This window comes from Chrysochloris asiatica, unplaced genomic scaffold (genome assembly GCF_000296735.1).
Source record: "Chrysochloris asiatica unplaced genomic scaffold, ChrAsi1.0 scaffold00018, whole genome shotgun sequence".
Lineage (NCBI taxonomy): Eukaryota > Metazoa > Chordata > Mammalia > Afrosoricida > Chrysochloridae > Chrysochloris > Chrysochloris asiatica.
Window position 1 is genome coordinate 12,761,635 of NW_006408536.1, and position 17,302 is coordinate 12,778,936.

At 37.3% G+C, this 17,302-nt stretch overlaps 1 protein-coding gene across 3 annotated transcripts in view; it reads right to left on the minus strand.

Moving 5' to 3' along the window:
- CNKSR2 (connector enhancer of kinase suppressor of Ras 2) overlaps nt 1-17,302 on the minus strand; it is a 427,386-nt gene that overhangs the window by 51,011 nt on the left and 359,073 nt on the right. For all 3 annotated transcript variants that reach the window (XM_006835578.1, XM_006835579.1, XM_006835580.1), the window contains 2 exons: nt 13,156-13,256; nt 8,649-9,192 (listed from right to left, as the gene is read on the minus strand). In XM_006835578.1, coding sequence (XP_006835641.1) covers nt 8,649-9,192; nt 13,156-13,256 — 645 coding nt within the window. The remainder of the gene's footprint in view (nt 1-8,648; nt 9,193-13,155; nt 13,257-17,302) is intronic.

Consider the following 17,302-nt stretch of genomic DNA (forward strand, 5'->3'; position numbering starts at 1 on the left):
GGGGGGGGGATTGTAATCATTGCAATGAAACAAAATATGATAGGATGAGTGCAAAACTGATATTCTCCCATGTAAACTATCACTCAATTCACAATAAAAGATTTTTTTTAAAAAAAGCTATAGCTGTAATCAATCTTTACTCCATCTTGTTAAGTAATTTCTTTCCTTATCTATCAAAAGGAGTCTTGGTGTGGTGCTATGGGATAATGCACTGGACCACAAGGTGGTTTGAACTACAAAGTTGGCAGTTGAAACTCACCAGCCACTCCTTGGACACCCTGTACAGGGTCACTATGAGTCAGAACCGACTTGGCAGCACTAAACAACAACAACAATCTATCAAAAAGCCCCTGAAACCCTATTCCACACGCTGTGAGTCTAGTATGAGGGAAGGAACATCATGTTGTAACTTTCCCTGGTGTTATTCAGAACAACAGTTCTAGTATGAAAAAAATCCTACTGTTCCAAATTAATTAAGCCCAATTAAAAAAAATTAAAATGCTTTTCTCATATTGCATAAAAATTGCTAACCAGTCACTGAAACAAAAAATTAAATTATTGTTGCTTAGCATTCATTATGGACTCCTGGTGTGGCACTGTAGGATAATCACTGGACTGTGAACCATAGGGTCGGCAGTTCAAACCCTCCAGCTGCTTTTTGGAAACCCTATACAGGGTGGCTATGATGGAACCAACTCGACGGCACTTAACGCCAAACAAGTATTCATTGTGGCTTATATGTGATCTCTCCTAGCCTAATTTGGCTACTGCCTACTTGTAAATTTAATTTCTGTATGTTTTTCCTGTTTTCTGCTTCTTTTCTGTGAAGGACTTTAGCAGTAAGATAGATATACTCTTAATATAGTATCTATAGTACTATATTATTTATTAATATGTTGTTGTTGTTAAGTGCCGTCGAGTCGGTTCTGACCCTTAGCAACCCTGGATAGGGTTTCCGAGGAGCAGCTGGTGAGCTTAAACCGCCAACCTTGCAGTTCAAATGGCTTTGCAGTCTGGCGCATTAACCCACAGTGCCACACCAGGACTCCATTTATTAATATAGTAATAAATAAATAATTAATGATTGTTGAATGAGTGAATATGAATGAATGAATATATACTTAGAATAAATTGGAATATATGCTGATAAAGCAACCGACAGTACAATATAGAGGTTTAAGTTTAAATTTTAGTAGGCTAATTCTAGATATTAAAATGTTAGGGAATCAATGATTAAGAATGTTAAAGAATTTGTACCTCTGAAATCAATCAATGAATTTAGTAACATCATTCTTATTCTCAACTATTCTAAAATTTAAAAAGTTGATTTTATTGAAATACTTTGTGTTTATAATAACACAAAGGGGCTTCAAAAAGTCTGTGGAAAAATTACATTATCTTTTAATTCCATTTTCCACAAACTTTTTTAAGATCCTTTGTATATGAAATTATCATATGGCATTACTGAGACAAGAGTTTTCTAGACGTTCTCAAGTATGAAGGTAAGCTATTAAAAGTTTTTTTTATGACAAACTGCCATTTCTGCACTTAAAAAATATAATGATCACTTTTTCCTTATTAAGTCCTGGTGGTGCTGTAGGATAAGCACTGGACTGCTAACTGCAAGGTTGGCAGTTCAAACCTACCAGCTACTGTGAGGGAGAAAGATGAGACTTTTTACTCCCATAATATGTTACTGTCTCAGAAACCCCCTACAGGCTCATTAGGAATCAACTAAGGTTCATCCTTACTGAATGACATGTTAGTGGGAATTAAAGGTAAAAAAAAAAAAAAAAGAGTACAATAGATCGAATTGTTATTGTTAATTAGGAATAAGATGAGCCTCTGGTTAAACATAAAGTCTAGTGAGAACACTGGAAAACTATGTGAGGGAGATGGTTTAGTAGAAAGTTTAGTGTTTTATAACTTGAAACCAAGAGCCATAGGTACATTCTGACCACCAGACTCAGTTCTGAACCTCATCAGAGCGCTGCCTTCTGTCTCTTGAAAGTTATAACTGCTATTTATTTATTTATTCATGGGATAAATTGTCAGTATTGGATGACCTCCATAATGAAGACTGGGTAAAATTCATATGGTACCAAAGCAATAGGAGATTAGGTAAGAAAACTTCTGATATGGGTATGCGTGGTATATATGTGCACTCATCGTCATTGTTTCTTCTCATATTTCTCCTTCCATCATTTTTGAAAAGGCCAATAAACACTGGTTTCATTTTCTAGGGTAATAAATTCTAGAATTGGAGTTGGAGTCTGAAGTGGAAGGCAAATTATTCCACAAGACTGCTGCCTATGGTATAAACTTAGGGAAAAACACAAACTGCAAATCAACTAGACCATCTTCACCTCCCTTCTCACATTAAGTTACAGAAAAAATATATATGAGGAAATTTAATTTAGACTAGACTTAATCTTTAACACCTTAACTTCTGATACTAGTTACCTCTAGAGAGTAAGAAGGAGGGTTGCTGTTTCCTCTATCACTGTATTATGCATGCATTTATTGTACAATATGCAAATTATTGCTATTGAATTAAACAACAAAGGAAAAACATGTGTAGAAGTTTAAAAATGTCCAAGGTCTGTGTTATGGTGCAATTCTATTTATACCTTAATCTATCATTTTCTGGTAGTCGGTTTCCACTCAGAGCGACCCTGTGTACGGTTTCTAAAGAGCAGCTGGTGAGCTCGAACCGCCAACCTTGTGGTTCAAACCGACCTTGCAGTACTAACCCATAACACGACAGCAAGACTCCACATAGTTAGATTCATATACATAGGACCTCTGTTACCTTCAGTTGTCTCAAGCAAGGGTGACCAAGGTAATAGGAGGCTGACCTTAGGCTAGTCAGTATAAAATAAGCTAGAGCATACCCTACATAGCAACTGACAATATTTACTGATCTGAAGAAAAGTGGTTTTTTTTTTTGACATGTGAAAATAATACCAGGTAGTATTGTGACTGCCCCTGATCACCTTCTTTCTTGGTAAGACAAACTAAATTATAACGTGTCTTTCCTATGCTGGGGAGGGGTTGTCATCCTTCTATGAGAACCTTCATTCTTATCTATCTTTTGCTGGTGTGACTCTGTAGAATCTAGAATTCATTCTTTTGTCATTTAAATTTAGCGTCATTACTTACTAACCCTCCTGAGATCCACTCCCCTCTGCTCCAGCTGATGCAGGATTATTGGTCATCTACTAAAATATAAGTTGTAAGTTCAAAACATTTTACAAGTTATAATGAAGCTAGGTGATGGACAAACTGCCAAGGGATAACCAGACTTGTGAAAGAATTAAGCACTGGCAGTGATCTGAGCCATCCTTGCTGGAAAATCTAGTTCAGAATCCTGATTATAATAATGAACTAGTCATTCTACACAGCGTGTTCTTTTGGCCTTCACCTTTATAATGGAAATAATACAGGAGAAGAAAGTTAGATAAAGTGACTATAATTGAGTCACAATACAAGGAGCAGTTCTGGTTCTTAATGTCCTAGCTCAGTGGTCCTCAGATAAAATGGTTACAATGCAGCCTAGGTTTTCCTTTTACAAAATATCTAAAAATGAAGATTTTTGTCATGTTTTGATTCTTCTTTTATATCACACATTGACATAAAACAGTAACTTTAGCTTTAACTACTATAAAATAGAAAGAGATTGAGAAACAGAAGCATTAGCTACTATTTGTTCATGCATGTATTCATACAGTCAGTAGTGTCTGAACTACTATGCACTAATCTTTTAGGCACTCAGTTTATAAGATAGGAATAAAATTCCTTCTCATAAGCCGCTTTTATTCTGGTGGTCAGAGATGACAATAAACCAGTAGACACTATGTAGTATTATGCCCATAGTGATAAAGATATACAGAATATAAAAGAGGGGACCCTACCGGAGGAGAGGCAGCTAACTGAAAGGTTGGAGGTTTGAGTCCACCCAGAGATAGTGTGGAAGAAAGGCCTGGCAATCTCTTTCTGAAAACTCATCCACTGAAAAACTTACGGAGCACAATTCTACTGACAGCTGTGGGTTCTCCATGAGTTGGAACTGGTACCAAAGGGTAAATGGGAATAGTGGGGACATCTGGGTCATACTGGGTTGTCACTCTGAGAGGAAACATTTTAACTGAGACCCTAATGACAAGATCTATAAATACACACTTCAGTAAATATGTATGAGGTTACTGCTTTTAGAATCCAAGGTTTCTTTTGAGTTTCCAAATGCCCAAAGTGAAAAAGAGGATTAGTGAGTGGTAAGAATGAAATGAGACATTTCTATTGTAGGTCCCAGAACACAGCTAATATATTATGTTGAAACACACAAAATTGCTGACATTTCATAATTTTGATCTACAAAACCAGCAATTCATATGGCTCAACTCAATAGCTGGTACTGAACAAAGTTAGGTCATGTAGTCAAGTAAACATTATTTAGTGGGGTTTGCCAAGCCTAATGCACTATTTAAGGAGCCCTGGTGGTGCAAAGGTTCAGCATTTACAGACAAAAGAAAAGTCAGCTGTTTGACCCTACCAGTTGCTCTTCAAGAGAAAAGACCTGAAGCTCTGCTCCCATAAAGATTATTGTTGTTGTCCCATACTTTTATGAAATCTATATAATCTGACATAATTTATAATTTAATTTAACTGAGGTATTCTAAGGCCTACACTTCAATAAGCTTCAAAATTACTAATTGAAGGAAATTACTTGTCTTCTCCCAAATGCCAGTGAAGTGGGTCAGGATAATTAATATGCAAGCTGACTTTTCAGTCAAAGGAAAACAAGTCTCATCTGTGTACTTTTAGTAGCATTCATTTTAGACTAAAATTATTTCAGCCTCAAAAAATCGCAGTATGACTCAGTTAAATAATTGAATTTCAAAATAAGACAAAAGTTAGTTCAGCCATGAGAATATAGACTGAAATCTGTCTTAAAGAAGGCTAAATTTATGCTTCATAAGCAGGGTCAAATTCCACATCTATAAGGAAACTGAAAAACATCTAGGTCATGAATTTAGGAACAGCTTGTTTTTTAGATTGCTTTGTAAGTGCTAAAGCACTGTCTAATACATGCTACATAAAGGGGAGGTATAATATACATGAGAAGCATTTGATTGATGACATAATTCTTTACCTTTAAGGCCATATTTTAATGTTTTCTTCCATTAAGTCTGCCCACCAACTGCTTGAGGCTTCATATTTTAAATTTCATGGCAAACAGAAAAATGTTTGCAGCCAGAGACAGTAAACTTATTTAATCTGCAGGTCTGTACTTGATTAGTACAAATTCACTTTAGTAGGTCAAACCAAACGCTGGCCTTGGAGGGATGGTTAGTAACACACTGCTGTTGAACTTTGCGTTTCACAAACATGAACTGCCTCCTTAACCATGCAACGGCAGTGAGCTAAGTGGTGGGTGGCATGCACATACGTCTGCGATTTCTTTCTCTTGTATAACTTATGCTCTGTTGACAATGACAGCAGCTTGGTTTGAATATACAGCCTGGGATATTTACTACCAATGGCCAAACCAAGACAGTTATGGACATGACCGTCCTTAAGTAAACCTTAAAGATTCTTTTTAAAACACTGATTTTAAAGCTGATATTTCACAACAAAGTGCTCATCAAATTGCACACTTCTAAATATTAAAAAGAGCAATGAAGAAAAAAAATTACTCGAAAAGGTGAACTTAGAGTCCATTAATAAAGAAGCATCTTTTGGGCAAGCATGAAATGCAGTGCTCTGTTGAGAACAGTCTGAAGTACACTGAACGTCAAGCGGCAAGATGTATGGAAAAATACCAAGAGATAAGTGTGGTCTGAAAGATGGTGCTTTAGTGAAGTCGATCTGACTGAAATAGTATATGGACTGTCAGGTAATATTTACTCCTTAAGACAAACTGAACAAATTTCCTGACATACTGGCTAGGATTTTTCTGCTTTATCACAATTATTCCACAAAGATAGATCCCATTGTCGGGGAGGGGAAGAAAAAAGTAATGAATAACAACTGCCCACTTAATTCATTTGGGAATCTTAAGGAAAAAAAAAAATTAACTTGAGAGTGCAGCTACAGGGCTATAAATAAAGCTAATGTGTAGAACAATGGAAAAGATCAAGGGATGTTAAAAGAAAAAAAAAATCAAAAGCTATCTAACTAGAGATGCTCTGTGGATTAGTAGAAAACCTGAAAGAAGGGCAGCATCCTTTCCTTTCATGTTCTAGGATATGCTTTCTCCTTCGCAATCCTCCCTTCTACAACAACTAGCAGGAAGTATTAGGCAACTGTTTTTGCTGTTATTAAGTACGCTTGAGTTGGTTTTCACTCATAGCGACCCTGGATAGGGTTTCTGATGAGCGGCTGGTATAGGTTTGAACTTCCGACCTTGTGGCTAGCAGTTCAGTGCTTATCCTACAGTGCCACACCAGGACTCCATCAGGTAACCACTGTTGTTGTTAAATGTCGCCCAGTCTGTTCTGACTCATAGCAACCATGCATAGGGTTTCTGAGGAGCAACTGGTAAACTTGAACCGCTGGCCTTGCGGTTCAAACCGACTTTGCTGTCCAGTGCATTAACCCACAACTTGCTTGTCCTAAAAAAGGACTTCATTGACTTCTACCTGTAGAAATACTGGGATATTCGCTGACCACAAGTCTCTAATTTGGAAAGCTATGCCTAATTTCTGGCAATAAGTTTTTTGTTAGTTTGTTTCAGCGCCTAATTTTAAGACAATTTAGTTAATAAGGACTGAGATGGAAGTATTTTCTTCAGTGTTTGCACAATAATAAATAAGCCTGATATATTCAGGTACAGCTGTTGTATGACACTGGAATATAAGTTTCTAATTCAACTTTAGTTAAATCTTAAAAAAACATTTGTTAATCCTGGTAACATTTATAATATTAAACATGCATCATCAAGCTTGTCAGAACTCCTACAGAAACCTAGCATGGCTCCTCAGTATTTCTTTCATAGGACTCTTATATAATCTCTAATAAACGTGAATGTTTATTTATTTGAGGGTTTGACTGATAATGGATGATAACTACTTTTCCTGTACCAACAGTAAACCTTTTTTAGTACTCCTCCTGAGGATTATGGGCAAAATATGAGGGGGTATCAAAAAATTCAAGGAAAAATTCTGTTATCTTTCAATTTCACTTTTCCATAGACATTTTTGCATACTTGTATGTCACATGAGTTTTTGCATACTTGTACTTCACTTGTACTTAAAATGAGTTTATTATAAACAACTTTTATATTTTGTTGGTGTAAGAAACAATTGAAACCCCATTAAATAATGCAACAAAGAGTCCTACCATAAAAGGAAACCTACTGTGTTCTCGTCATTAATTTCCAAAGTGACTCTCATTTGAAATGAGTCATGGGTGACATCAATATGATGTTTGTGACCTGTTGGTAACCCTGTAAGCTTTGAGTTGTTTTTGAAGTTGTGAAGAACAGAATTAATAAAACCTGTAATCAAATTCATATATTTGCCAAACAGGTCCAAGGATACAGACAGTTTGTATCCTTAAAAAGAGAAGTCTTAGGTCCTAGGAGGACCAAACCAGTAACTAGTTTTATCAACGTTGGCTCAGGTCAGCTGCACTAACTGACCTAGATAGAGTTCATTTTGAGTAAAGAGATACAAACAGTTTTCTACTATTTTTTTTTTTCATGTTACATTCAGGATTTATAGCCAAACTTAATTGTATTTCTCCACTAAAAGAACTGCATTATAGCCTTTCCCTTCAACTAGCCTGGGTTTTTGAATTGGTGCATCACATTAGTTATAAACAGATACTTGGTATGGAATGTTGGAATAAAAAATAAGTCAACATATTTTTAATGTTAACGAGGCATTTTTGTTGTTGTTAAGTGCTGTTGAGCTGGTTCCAACTCAGCAACTCTGTATAGGGTTTCTGAGGAGTGGCTGGTGGATTTGAGCTTCTGACCCTATGGTTCGAAGTCCAGTGCTGATCCTACAGTACCACCCCAGGAAGGTACCGTAATTGACTTGTCTCTATTAAGAGTTGAGTCACATAAATTGAGTTTTGCTATCAACATACATACAAAGAGAATAGATGCATGCTTTGGGCAAATTGGTTTCAGAAACAAGTTCAGCTATTTGGAGTTGACAGAAATGCTATGTGAAATTTCTTGTTGGGAAAACTGTCTTCTAAATTTTCCCTTTAAATCTTCTGACAATGAAAATGGAAGATAAGTATGTGTATGTGCATTCTTTTACTTATTCAGTGGAAGCTCCTCTAACACTTGTCTATAAACATTTATAGTTCAACCCAGATTCAAGGGTCAACCACTGTGGGACAAAGGGGTGATATATGTAAGAGAGTAGAGAGTAGAGAAGTAAGAAAAATAAATGAATACCATTAACCTTACAAAATAAATGGGTAGTTGGAGAAAAGAATGATTTGCTCTAGCTGTGGGTGTTCTGGGATACAAGCTTCATTAGTCATCATTTTTTCCCCAAGTTAACCTAAGTTCTTATGCAGCAAGACCATTGTTTTAAGGGAAAAAAAGCAAAATTCTATTTTCTTAAAATAAATTAGAAAAGGTTAAGACTTTCTGTATACAGGCTAAGAATCTCCATAAACATACTTACTTTTTTCTCCTATGTTTTCCCCTGCTGCCTCCCCTTCCTCCTCCTCCTCCTCCTCTTCCTCCACCTCTGTTGGTTGCACATCATCCTGTGGATCACAGGCACTAAGGGGTGCGTTCAGACAGCAGTGGTTGAACCCACTATCTCGAGGCAGAGTGAAACTTCGAGGTTTGCCCCCATTTCCATTTAACACTTGCATCCTCTCACTCTCAGCTAAGGGATATGGCCCATAGTGATCCTGTAGGTGGCACTTTTGAGTTGGAAGGGTGGACTGCCTCCTGTGCTCTGGAGAGATAGCCACGGAGTCAGAGAAGACAGAATCCTCCAGGGGCAGAGTCTGAAGATAGTGTAATCCTGAGCTTGTCAGTGGCGTCTCAATTAAATCCTGCCAGGAGCGGCGCTGACTGGCTGTCTTGCGTATAGGGGATACTGCACTGCTCCCAGTCACTTCTTGGCGAAACTCCTCATGGGATGACTGGGACTGAGAGGTCTCTGTGGAGGATAGCCGGCTGTGTTTTGCTTCCACATAAGGGCTGGCACAACTCATCTATGGAGAGGATGGCAAGAAAACTGGGATCAGTCACCTCAGAGATAATAGACTGGTTCTATCACCAAGGAATACAGTTGGATGTCACCAGATATTATTCAAGTGAACAGACGCTTATCTAGTTAATACCTATTCAAGTCTCCAGATAGCTCACAAGTAGGTCTTAGCTTACATTTCAAAAGGCAGAGGCATGAATGTATTAAAATGTAGCTATACTGGGCTCTCATGAAAAATAATCTACCACATGAACGCACAATTTTATAATGAAAGCATAGGGAAATGTTAGTACTTGAAAAATGTTCAGCAACTGGAAAATCTCTGGTTTTAAAATTTCAACATGTTTGCGATCCTGAAGAGGAGTGGTTCCCCAAATGTGTATTTCCAGTTTTTATATAGGTTGGGATGAAGGCAAAGATAGAACCTTTTGGATATGAAAACAAAATGCCCATAAAGAAACAGAACCCTTTCTCTTCTTCACAGGAAAGCCGTCTTATGGTCTTGTCAATTCTCAGGTACTTTCTAGAATATTAACAAAGAAATGTAGTACAAACACATGGGTGAAACTTGGAAATACGCTGAGTGAAATGAATCGGTCACAAAAGGATAAATATTATAGCATCCCACTAACACAAAATACCTAGAATAAGCAAGACTATACAGATCAAAGTTTATTAGTGATTACTAGGGATGGGGAGAGGGAGCAGGAAAGAGGGACACTAAGCTTCTGTTAAGGGTGATGGCAAAGTTTTGAAAAAGATAGTGGTGATGCTTTAACAATATGATGAATGTAATTAATGTCACTGAATTGCACATTTTCAAAATGCTGAAATGGCAAATGTTTTGTTGCATATGTATTTATCATAATTAAAAAAATGTAGACAGGTAAGATTATACCCTGATGGGGATTAACATTTGCCCTGAACCACAACTAAACCAAACCCATTGCTGTCCGAACAAATTCAGACTCATAGTGACCCTACAGGACAGAGCAGACATGCCCCACAGCGTTTCCAAGGTTGTGTGGTGTTGTAGGATAAGCACTGGACTGTGAACCACAAAGTCAGCAGTTCAAACTCACCGGCTGCTTTTCAGAAACCCTATACAGGGTCACTATGAGTAGAAACTGACTTGATAGCACTTAAAAACAACAACAACAACCTTTACAGAAGGATACTACTATATCCGTTTCCCACAAAGCAGCTGGTAGGTTCAAACTGCTGACCCTTTGGTTAGCAGCAGAGACTTTTAATGGCTGTGGCACCACGGCTCCTTGAACATAGACATTATGGGGTACATGAACATAAAAGAAGAGCAGAATATTTTTTTCCCTGGAATTTTAAGTTTGGGAGTATCTGTCATTATAGCACCAAGGCCAGTCAAGAAAAAGGGTTTGGCATCAAATACTCACAGGTACCCCTATTGAAACGAACCTTAATCTAGCTCTCAGAAGTAACAGAGCAGCCCAGCCTCCTTTTTGGAAGGAGGAGGGCCAGACTGATAGAGCATTATCATCACAGATGAAGTTGAGGTAGAGGCCAGGGCAAACAAGCCTGGCTGAGGTGTAGGCTATGTTGCTCCCCTGGATAAAGAAGGAGAAGTTACCTGGCATTTTCTGTGAGCAGTAGGCTTACCTTCCCATATGTCTAAAAAAATTGTAAATAGCTTCTTTCATGAAATTCTTAAGTTTAAAGGACTGTTCAATGAAGCTGCTGTTTTCCATTATTCCTCTTTTATAAATACCTTAAAGGAACTGTTCAGATCATGATATTTTAGGGAAAGAGGAAAAATACAACAAACTATATCTTATCACTAACTTGTTTTCTTTCTATTGCATACCCTTTGCACTCTATTGCATTAGGTAAACTACAATATTTATTAAATAAATATGTACAGATGGGGCAATTCTGTACTTTCCCCCTTGCATTTCTCCTCAGCAACCAAATATTTTTATTGAAAATGTGGCTTTTCTTTTAGTTACTAGCCAACACTACCCATTCAGGAGTCCTGGTTTGGTGCTGTAGGATAAGCACTGGACTGCAAGGTCAGTTTGAACTGCGAGGTTGGTGGCTCAAACCCACCAGCTGCTCCCTGGAAACCCTATTCAGGGTTGCTATGAGTTGGAACTGACTTGACAGCACTTAACAACAACAACAACAACCCATTCATTTATTTTAGGAATATTTACTAAGCACCTGATAAATAAGTGCCAGGGCTGTACTTACCCATGGAAATGTACAGATGGACAAAACAGTCTCTTTTCTCAGAGTTCACAATATGAGTCATTTACAGTCCCAAAGATTCGGATTTACTTTTAATCAGTAAATATTCGGTTTCACTATGTTGGGCCTGAGTATCTCCATGTCTAAAATGTTCCAGGAGTGATTCTTAAGTACCGCCAAAGTTGAGATGCAATCGAGAATCCTATTAGTAGCTTGTATACTGCCTTTCTAATTCAACACCTCTTAGAATAATATGGAGACTAAGTTAGATTGACTATTATTGCCACCTAAGTACAGTTTTCATTTCCCAAGACAGGCAGAATTAATTCTTTTTTTTTATATTTATATATATATATTTTAAGGTTTTTATTGTGGATTGAGTGAAAGTTTACAGGGCCCATCATCAGTGTCACATTCAACAGAATTAATTCTTGTGGTTAGTATAAACATGTCATGTACTGTCTAAACTGGGACACTACTTAGACACTTTGGTAATTCTGATAGGAAATGGGCATAAAGCAGGATTGTTGTTGATGTTGTTAAGTACTGTGGAGTCGGTCCCAAGTCATAGTGACACTGCATAGGGTTTCCGAGGCTGTAAATCTTTACGGGAGCAGAAAGCCTCATCTTTCTCCCGCGGAACGGCTGGTAGTTTCGAACTGCGGACCTTGAGGTTAGCAGCCCGATTTGTAGCCACTACGCTACCAGAGCTCCTTTATAAAGCGGGACAGTTCTATGCAAACCAGGACAATTGTTTAATCTGATTAATAAACCAAAGTACAGTTTATACACAGAATAATTTATATAGGCTTAAAAAGTCCAGAACTGCATGGGAATGTATACATGAAATCAGATCCCATGGCTAACTCAAAAATTGCACACCAAAACATGTCTAATACAGTTACAAGTATGATATAAATCTTTATGAGTTGCTTCTACAGGTCATAGGAATGAACATTATTAGTATGGAATAGATAAGGTCAATTTCCATATCTTTTCTTAAAAGACCTATTTCACTAATAAAACTAGTCAGGTATTTATTTTGCCTGGAATCTATGGTGACTGTTTCTCCTGATTAAATGTTATTCATATACTTTTAAACATTCTTCTGTATTGCTTTTTGGTCTCCAGATTTCCTGGTGTGGTGCTGTGGGTTAATGAGCTGGACTGCAAGGTTAGTTTGACCAGCAAGGTTGGCAGTTCAAGCTCACCAGCCGCTCCTTGGAAACCCTATACGGGGTCGTTATGGGTCGGAACTGAATCAATGGCACCTAACAACAACAACAATGACAAGAGCTAAAGTATAACAAGTAATCTATTGTTGTTGTCTTGTGCTGTTAAGTTGGTTGCATCTCATAGAGACCCTGTATAGGATTTCCGAGAGCAGCTAGTAGGTTTGAACTCTGACCTTGTGGTTACCAGTCCAGTGCTTATATGCCACAACAGACAACAGGGCTTGTGCAATCTACTGTATAAGTTCTTTTTTTTTTTAAATTGCATTGAGTTGTTGGTGAAAGTTTATACAGCAAGTTAGGTTACTAATTGACAATGTCTGTACAAATTGTTCAGTGACATTAGTTATATTTATTACAATGTGTCAACATTGTCTTTGTGTTTTCTTTTTGTTCACTTCCAGTACTCTACTTTCTCTACTACCTACATTTTTAACATACAAAGGATGTTTTTGATTAAATAATATATTAAGTATATTGTGATTATATATTAAGTATGTAAATTAACTTACAGAGGGAGGCCGTGGATATGTGTCATAGGGGGGTGGAGGGCTGTCTTGTTTGGGTGTTGATGGAGTATCTGCTTCTTCCTTGTCACTCTCACTCCAGTAATCTGAAAAGCCACATACATGGACACATCAACATTCTATTAAATGTTTCTAGTCATATTTCTAGGAATATATGCTATCATTTATCATAAAAAAATTAAATTTCATTTCTACATCTCCCACCTTCCCAAGCCCACCAATTTTTATTTTTGGCTGGGTTTTGAGGAGGAAGGATGAGTAATTGACACCTCCTTTCAAAACAAGCAATTAAATGCAGTCACTGTGTTAGAGAGTTAAGAAAAAGACATTGCATAGTTCAAATCAGGTTAAGGATATTTTAATTTCCAGGCCAAATTATTCTGAAGTTTCAATTAATGGATGATGTTATGTGATGCCTCTTAAAGGTATATTGTTTTACCCTAAAGATGAATATATTCAAAGAAAAGCAATAGATACATTGCTGTAGATCTGTACAAATATAATTCGCTCTAAAAATAATGCTCCAAATTCTCTTTTCTGGCTTCAATTCACTGATTATCTAACAATCACTGTTTCCAGAGTCACGCTGACATCAATCTTTATAACACCATACTCCCACCTCTACTTGGAAACAAATGGCAAACCCTGATTCTTGCCAAATGCAAAAGGGCAAATCTGCTGATGTGGGTTGAAAGTTCCAAACTTCCAGAACTACTTAAAACGGTAGAAAATAAAAGCCGCTAGACAAGGTGACTTGGCAGACCTCAGGCAAGAAGGAGGGAATAATTCCAATATAGTTCTAAAGTAAGCCAAATGCAGCAGAAAGGCCAATTATCAGAACTGTTCTCAAACATCCTGCAACTGTTAGGTCAATTCTTTATGTGGTTTGCAAGGAAAACTACAGAAGTACGACCCATATCAATATCAATTGATTAAAGAAAACAAAGATATTAAGAGAAAGGTACTGTATTCTTATGAAAAAAGAATTACAAAAGAACCATTACAAGTATTAACTAATATCTAGATTTAGGCGAAAAAATTATGACATGTATTTTAGAAGAATACCTCTCCGCCCAGGAATTCCAATACTGTCAAATTTGAAATACTTTTTTGTGTAGTGCTAATTAGTATTAATAATAGCAATTAAAGTTAACATTTATTGTTGTTGTTAAGTGCCACTGAGTCAGTTCCAACTCATAGCAACCACGTATAGGGTTTCCAAGGAGTGGCTGGTGAACCTGAACTGCCAACCTTGCGGTTCAATCTGACTTTGCAGTCCAGGGCATTTACCCACAGCATCATACCAGGACTCCAACATTTATTGAGTACACACTATATCTCAGCTGGAGAATAGTAGAGCTGGGATTTGAACTGAAAATAACAACAACATGTAGGATAAGCACTGGACTGCAAGGTCAGTTTGAACCACAAGGTATGAGGTTTAAACTTACCAGCCACTCCTCAGAAACCCAATCTATACAGGGTCCCTATGAGTTGGAACAGACTTGACAGCACTTAACAACAACAACAAAGTTTTGAAGACTAAGTCACTGGAACTCTTGTGTTAACATAGAGAATTTAAATGTGAAGACAGGACTTAAAAAAGTTCATTGAAAAGTGGAATTAAAACTCAGGGAGGGAGAGGGGCTGTATGCTGGTGGCTGGGGCAGGCGTGTGGAGTGTACCCTTTGGATGTTTGATAATGCATGCAGGGGATTTTAATCATTGTAATGAAACGAAATACGATAGGATGAATGTAAGAATAATGGATAATGTTCTCCCATGTAAACAAACACATAATTCATAATAAAAACTTTAAAAAAAAAAAGAAAGAAACTGTGTTAGAAGCTCAACTAATTATAGTGGTTGGTTTCACTGGAAACATGGCTGACGTGGACGGACAGAGGTTGATATTTAAGTTTCTTGTATTTTTGTGAATTTATTGAAAAAATATGTGGGAACTTGTAAGTTTTCTTCTGTGTTTTAAACGAAGAATACCACTCCTCCTCAACCATTCTGGGTACTTTTTTCAGAAAAGTAATCCAAATTTTATCAAAATAAATATATTTATATCACGAAAAAAAGATAATGGAATTTTTCTACAACCTTTTTGAAGTCCCCTTGTATATTCATGATCACTTTACCCCCCTCTTCCTGCTGCTATATATAACTCTGGATATTGTGAATAGACATACTTCAATAATGGAAATTGGGAATGAAACAAATTTCTACTATATTCATGCCTCAAAATACAAAGACTTTGAAAATTTTATTCCTACATTATCTCCTTTGACTAAAAGATAAGCAAGGATTAGTTAATTAAAATTTGGTGCGTATTTCTTACATTGGATCACATTGGTGACAGCCAGTATATGAAGTTTCCATTCAAATATGAATTGGCACAAATGCCCCAAAATGAACCCAGCAAATACTGGTGGAAAAAAATCAAGGGTCAATTCTATTCTTGGCTACATTGATGGTTACTCAACCTCTGAGTCTGTAGTCTGTTTTGCCATCGGTTTAAAGGAACTAAGAATAAACTACTTTTCAGGGTTGTGTGTGGTTGGTGGTGGTAGTTTAGGGGTAGTAAATAAGGTAAAATATAATCAAGTGCCTTGCACCTTGAAAGCACTCAATAAATATTAAGAACCCTTGCCTTCTTGGGTGTATTTGTAGGTAGCATACTAGAACAATCTGACTTAGATCACATAAATGAGAAAAGCCTGGCGTTCATCTTCCTATAAGTTCCAGCAACAAAAAGTGAATTCTAGATTCCTAGGGCCTGAGTTGGGTAGTTTTGTGGGAACTTGAAATACTAGTGGGAAGTCACTGACAGCAATGAAGGAACTAATTTCCCTCAACCCCCAGCAGTAGGCTTGCAAGATCATTCCTGTCCTTATCATCTCCCTACCCCAACTACGCAAGAGGACTTCAAGAGGTTACTGGACAAATAAAATTAAAGTTCCACAAATTTTTTGAAACCCCCTTATATTACAGAAGCAGTGGTAGCTGTGCTAAGTTCTTTTAATGTTTACACTGATATCTTGGGGTCTCAAAAGTTAGCAATCTCAAATGGTCCTTTTTTTGAGATCACCATTATATCAGGGGCTCTGTAGCTGACACAGTGAGTGACAGACTTTGGGACATTCTCTCACTTCTTCCCTCCCCGCTCAGTTAAATTAGGGAGAATTCTAGCTCAATACTTGATGTAAAAGGAGCTCTGGTAGTGTAGTAGTTATGAGTTGGGCTGCTAATCTCTAAGGCAGCAGTTCGAAACTACCAGCTGTTCTGTGTGAGAAAGACAAGGCTTTCTGCTCTCGTAGATTTACAGCCTTGGAAACCCTATACAGGGTCACGTTGAGTCAGAACTGACTCCACGGCACACTGCCACTACCACTACCACCACCACCACTTGCTGTAAGTTTTACTTTATTAAAAAGCACTATCAACCTAAAGCGTTCTTACGTTGTTGAGAAAAGGGGGAAACACCACTTTGTAAATTAACTACATCTCTCACACTAAGCAATGCATCTTTGAGAGAGCAATGCCAGAGAAGAGGTAACTAAGAAAATCTTGTCAGGCATTTATTTTTGGTTTGTGTTGTTTTAATGCTTCTTTCAATGGTCCTGAATTTTACAAGTAACAAATCATACAATCACTGGATGAGGACAACTTACATTTTGTGTTCTCATGATGACACAAAAGGATAATTTGAGAAAAATTGACTTTTCACATTGAGAATTATCAAAGAAATATAACAAGTTATATTAATTTTGTTTTGTAATTAAGGCTTTACAAAAACCTTATATCTGATTGAAAATAACATGCTAACGATGGTACCCACGTGACCTGGTCCCGATGAATGGATGATCAGAACTCAACCAGGAGAAGAAAGAAGAGGGGAAAGAAAAAAAAAGAGTGATCTGAGACAATTTGATGAACTTGATCTACACCTATGGATGCAGTAACCCAAAAGAGGGAACAAACCCTCAAAGCAAGAAACATTCCCACCCCCTCCACACACAGAGTAGACAGAGATGGGCAACTTGGACACTGGATACCCAAATGGGGGGGAGGGACCACAAAGGCAAGAAGTGACTGGCTTACAAGCTTTCAAGAGGGAACCTAGAGC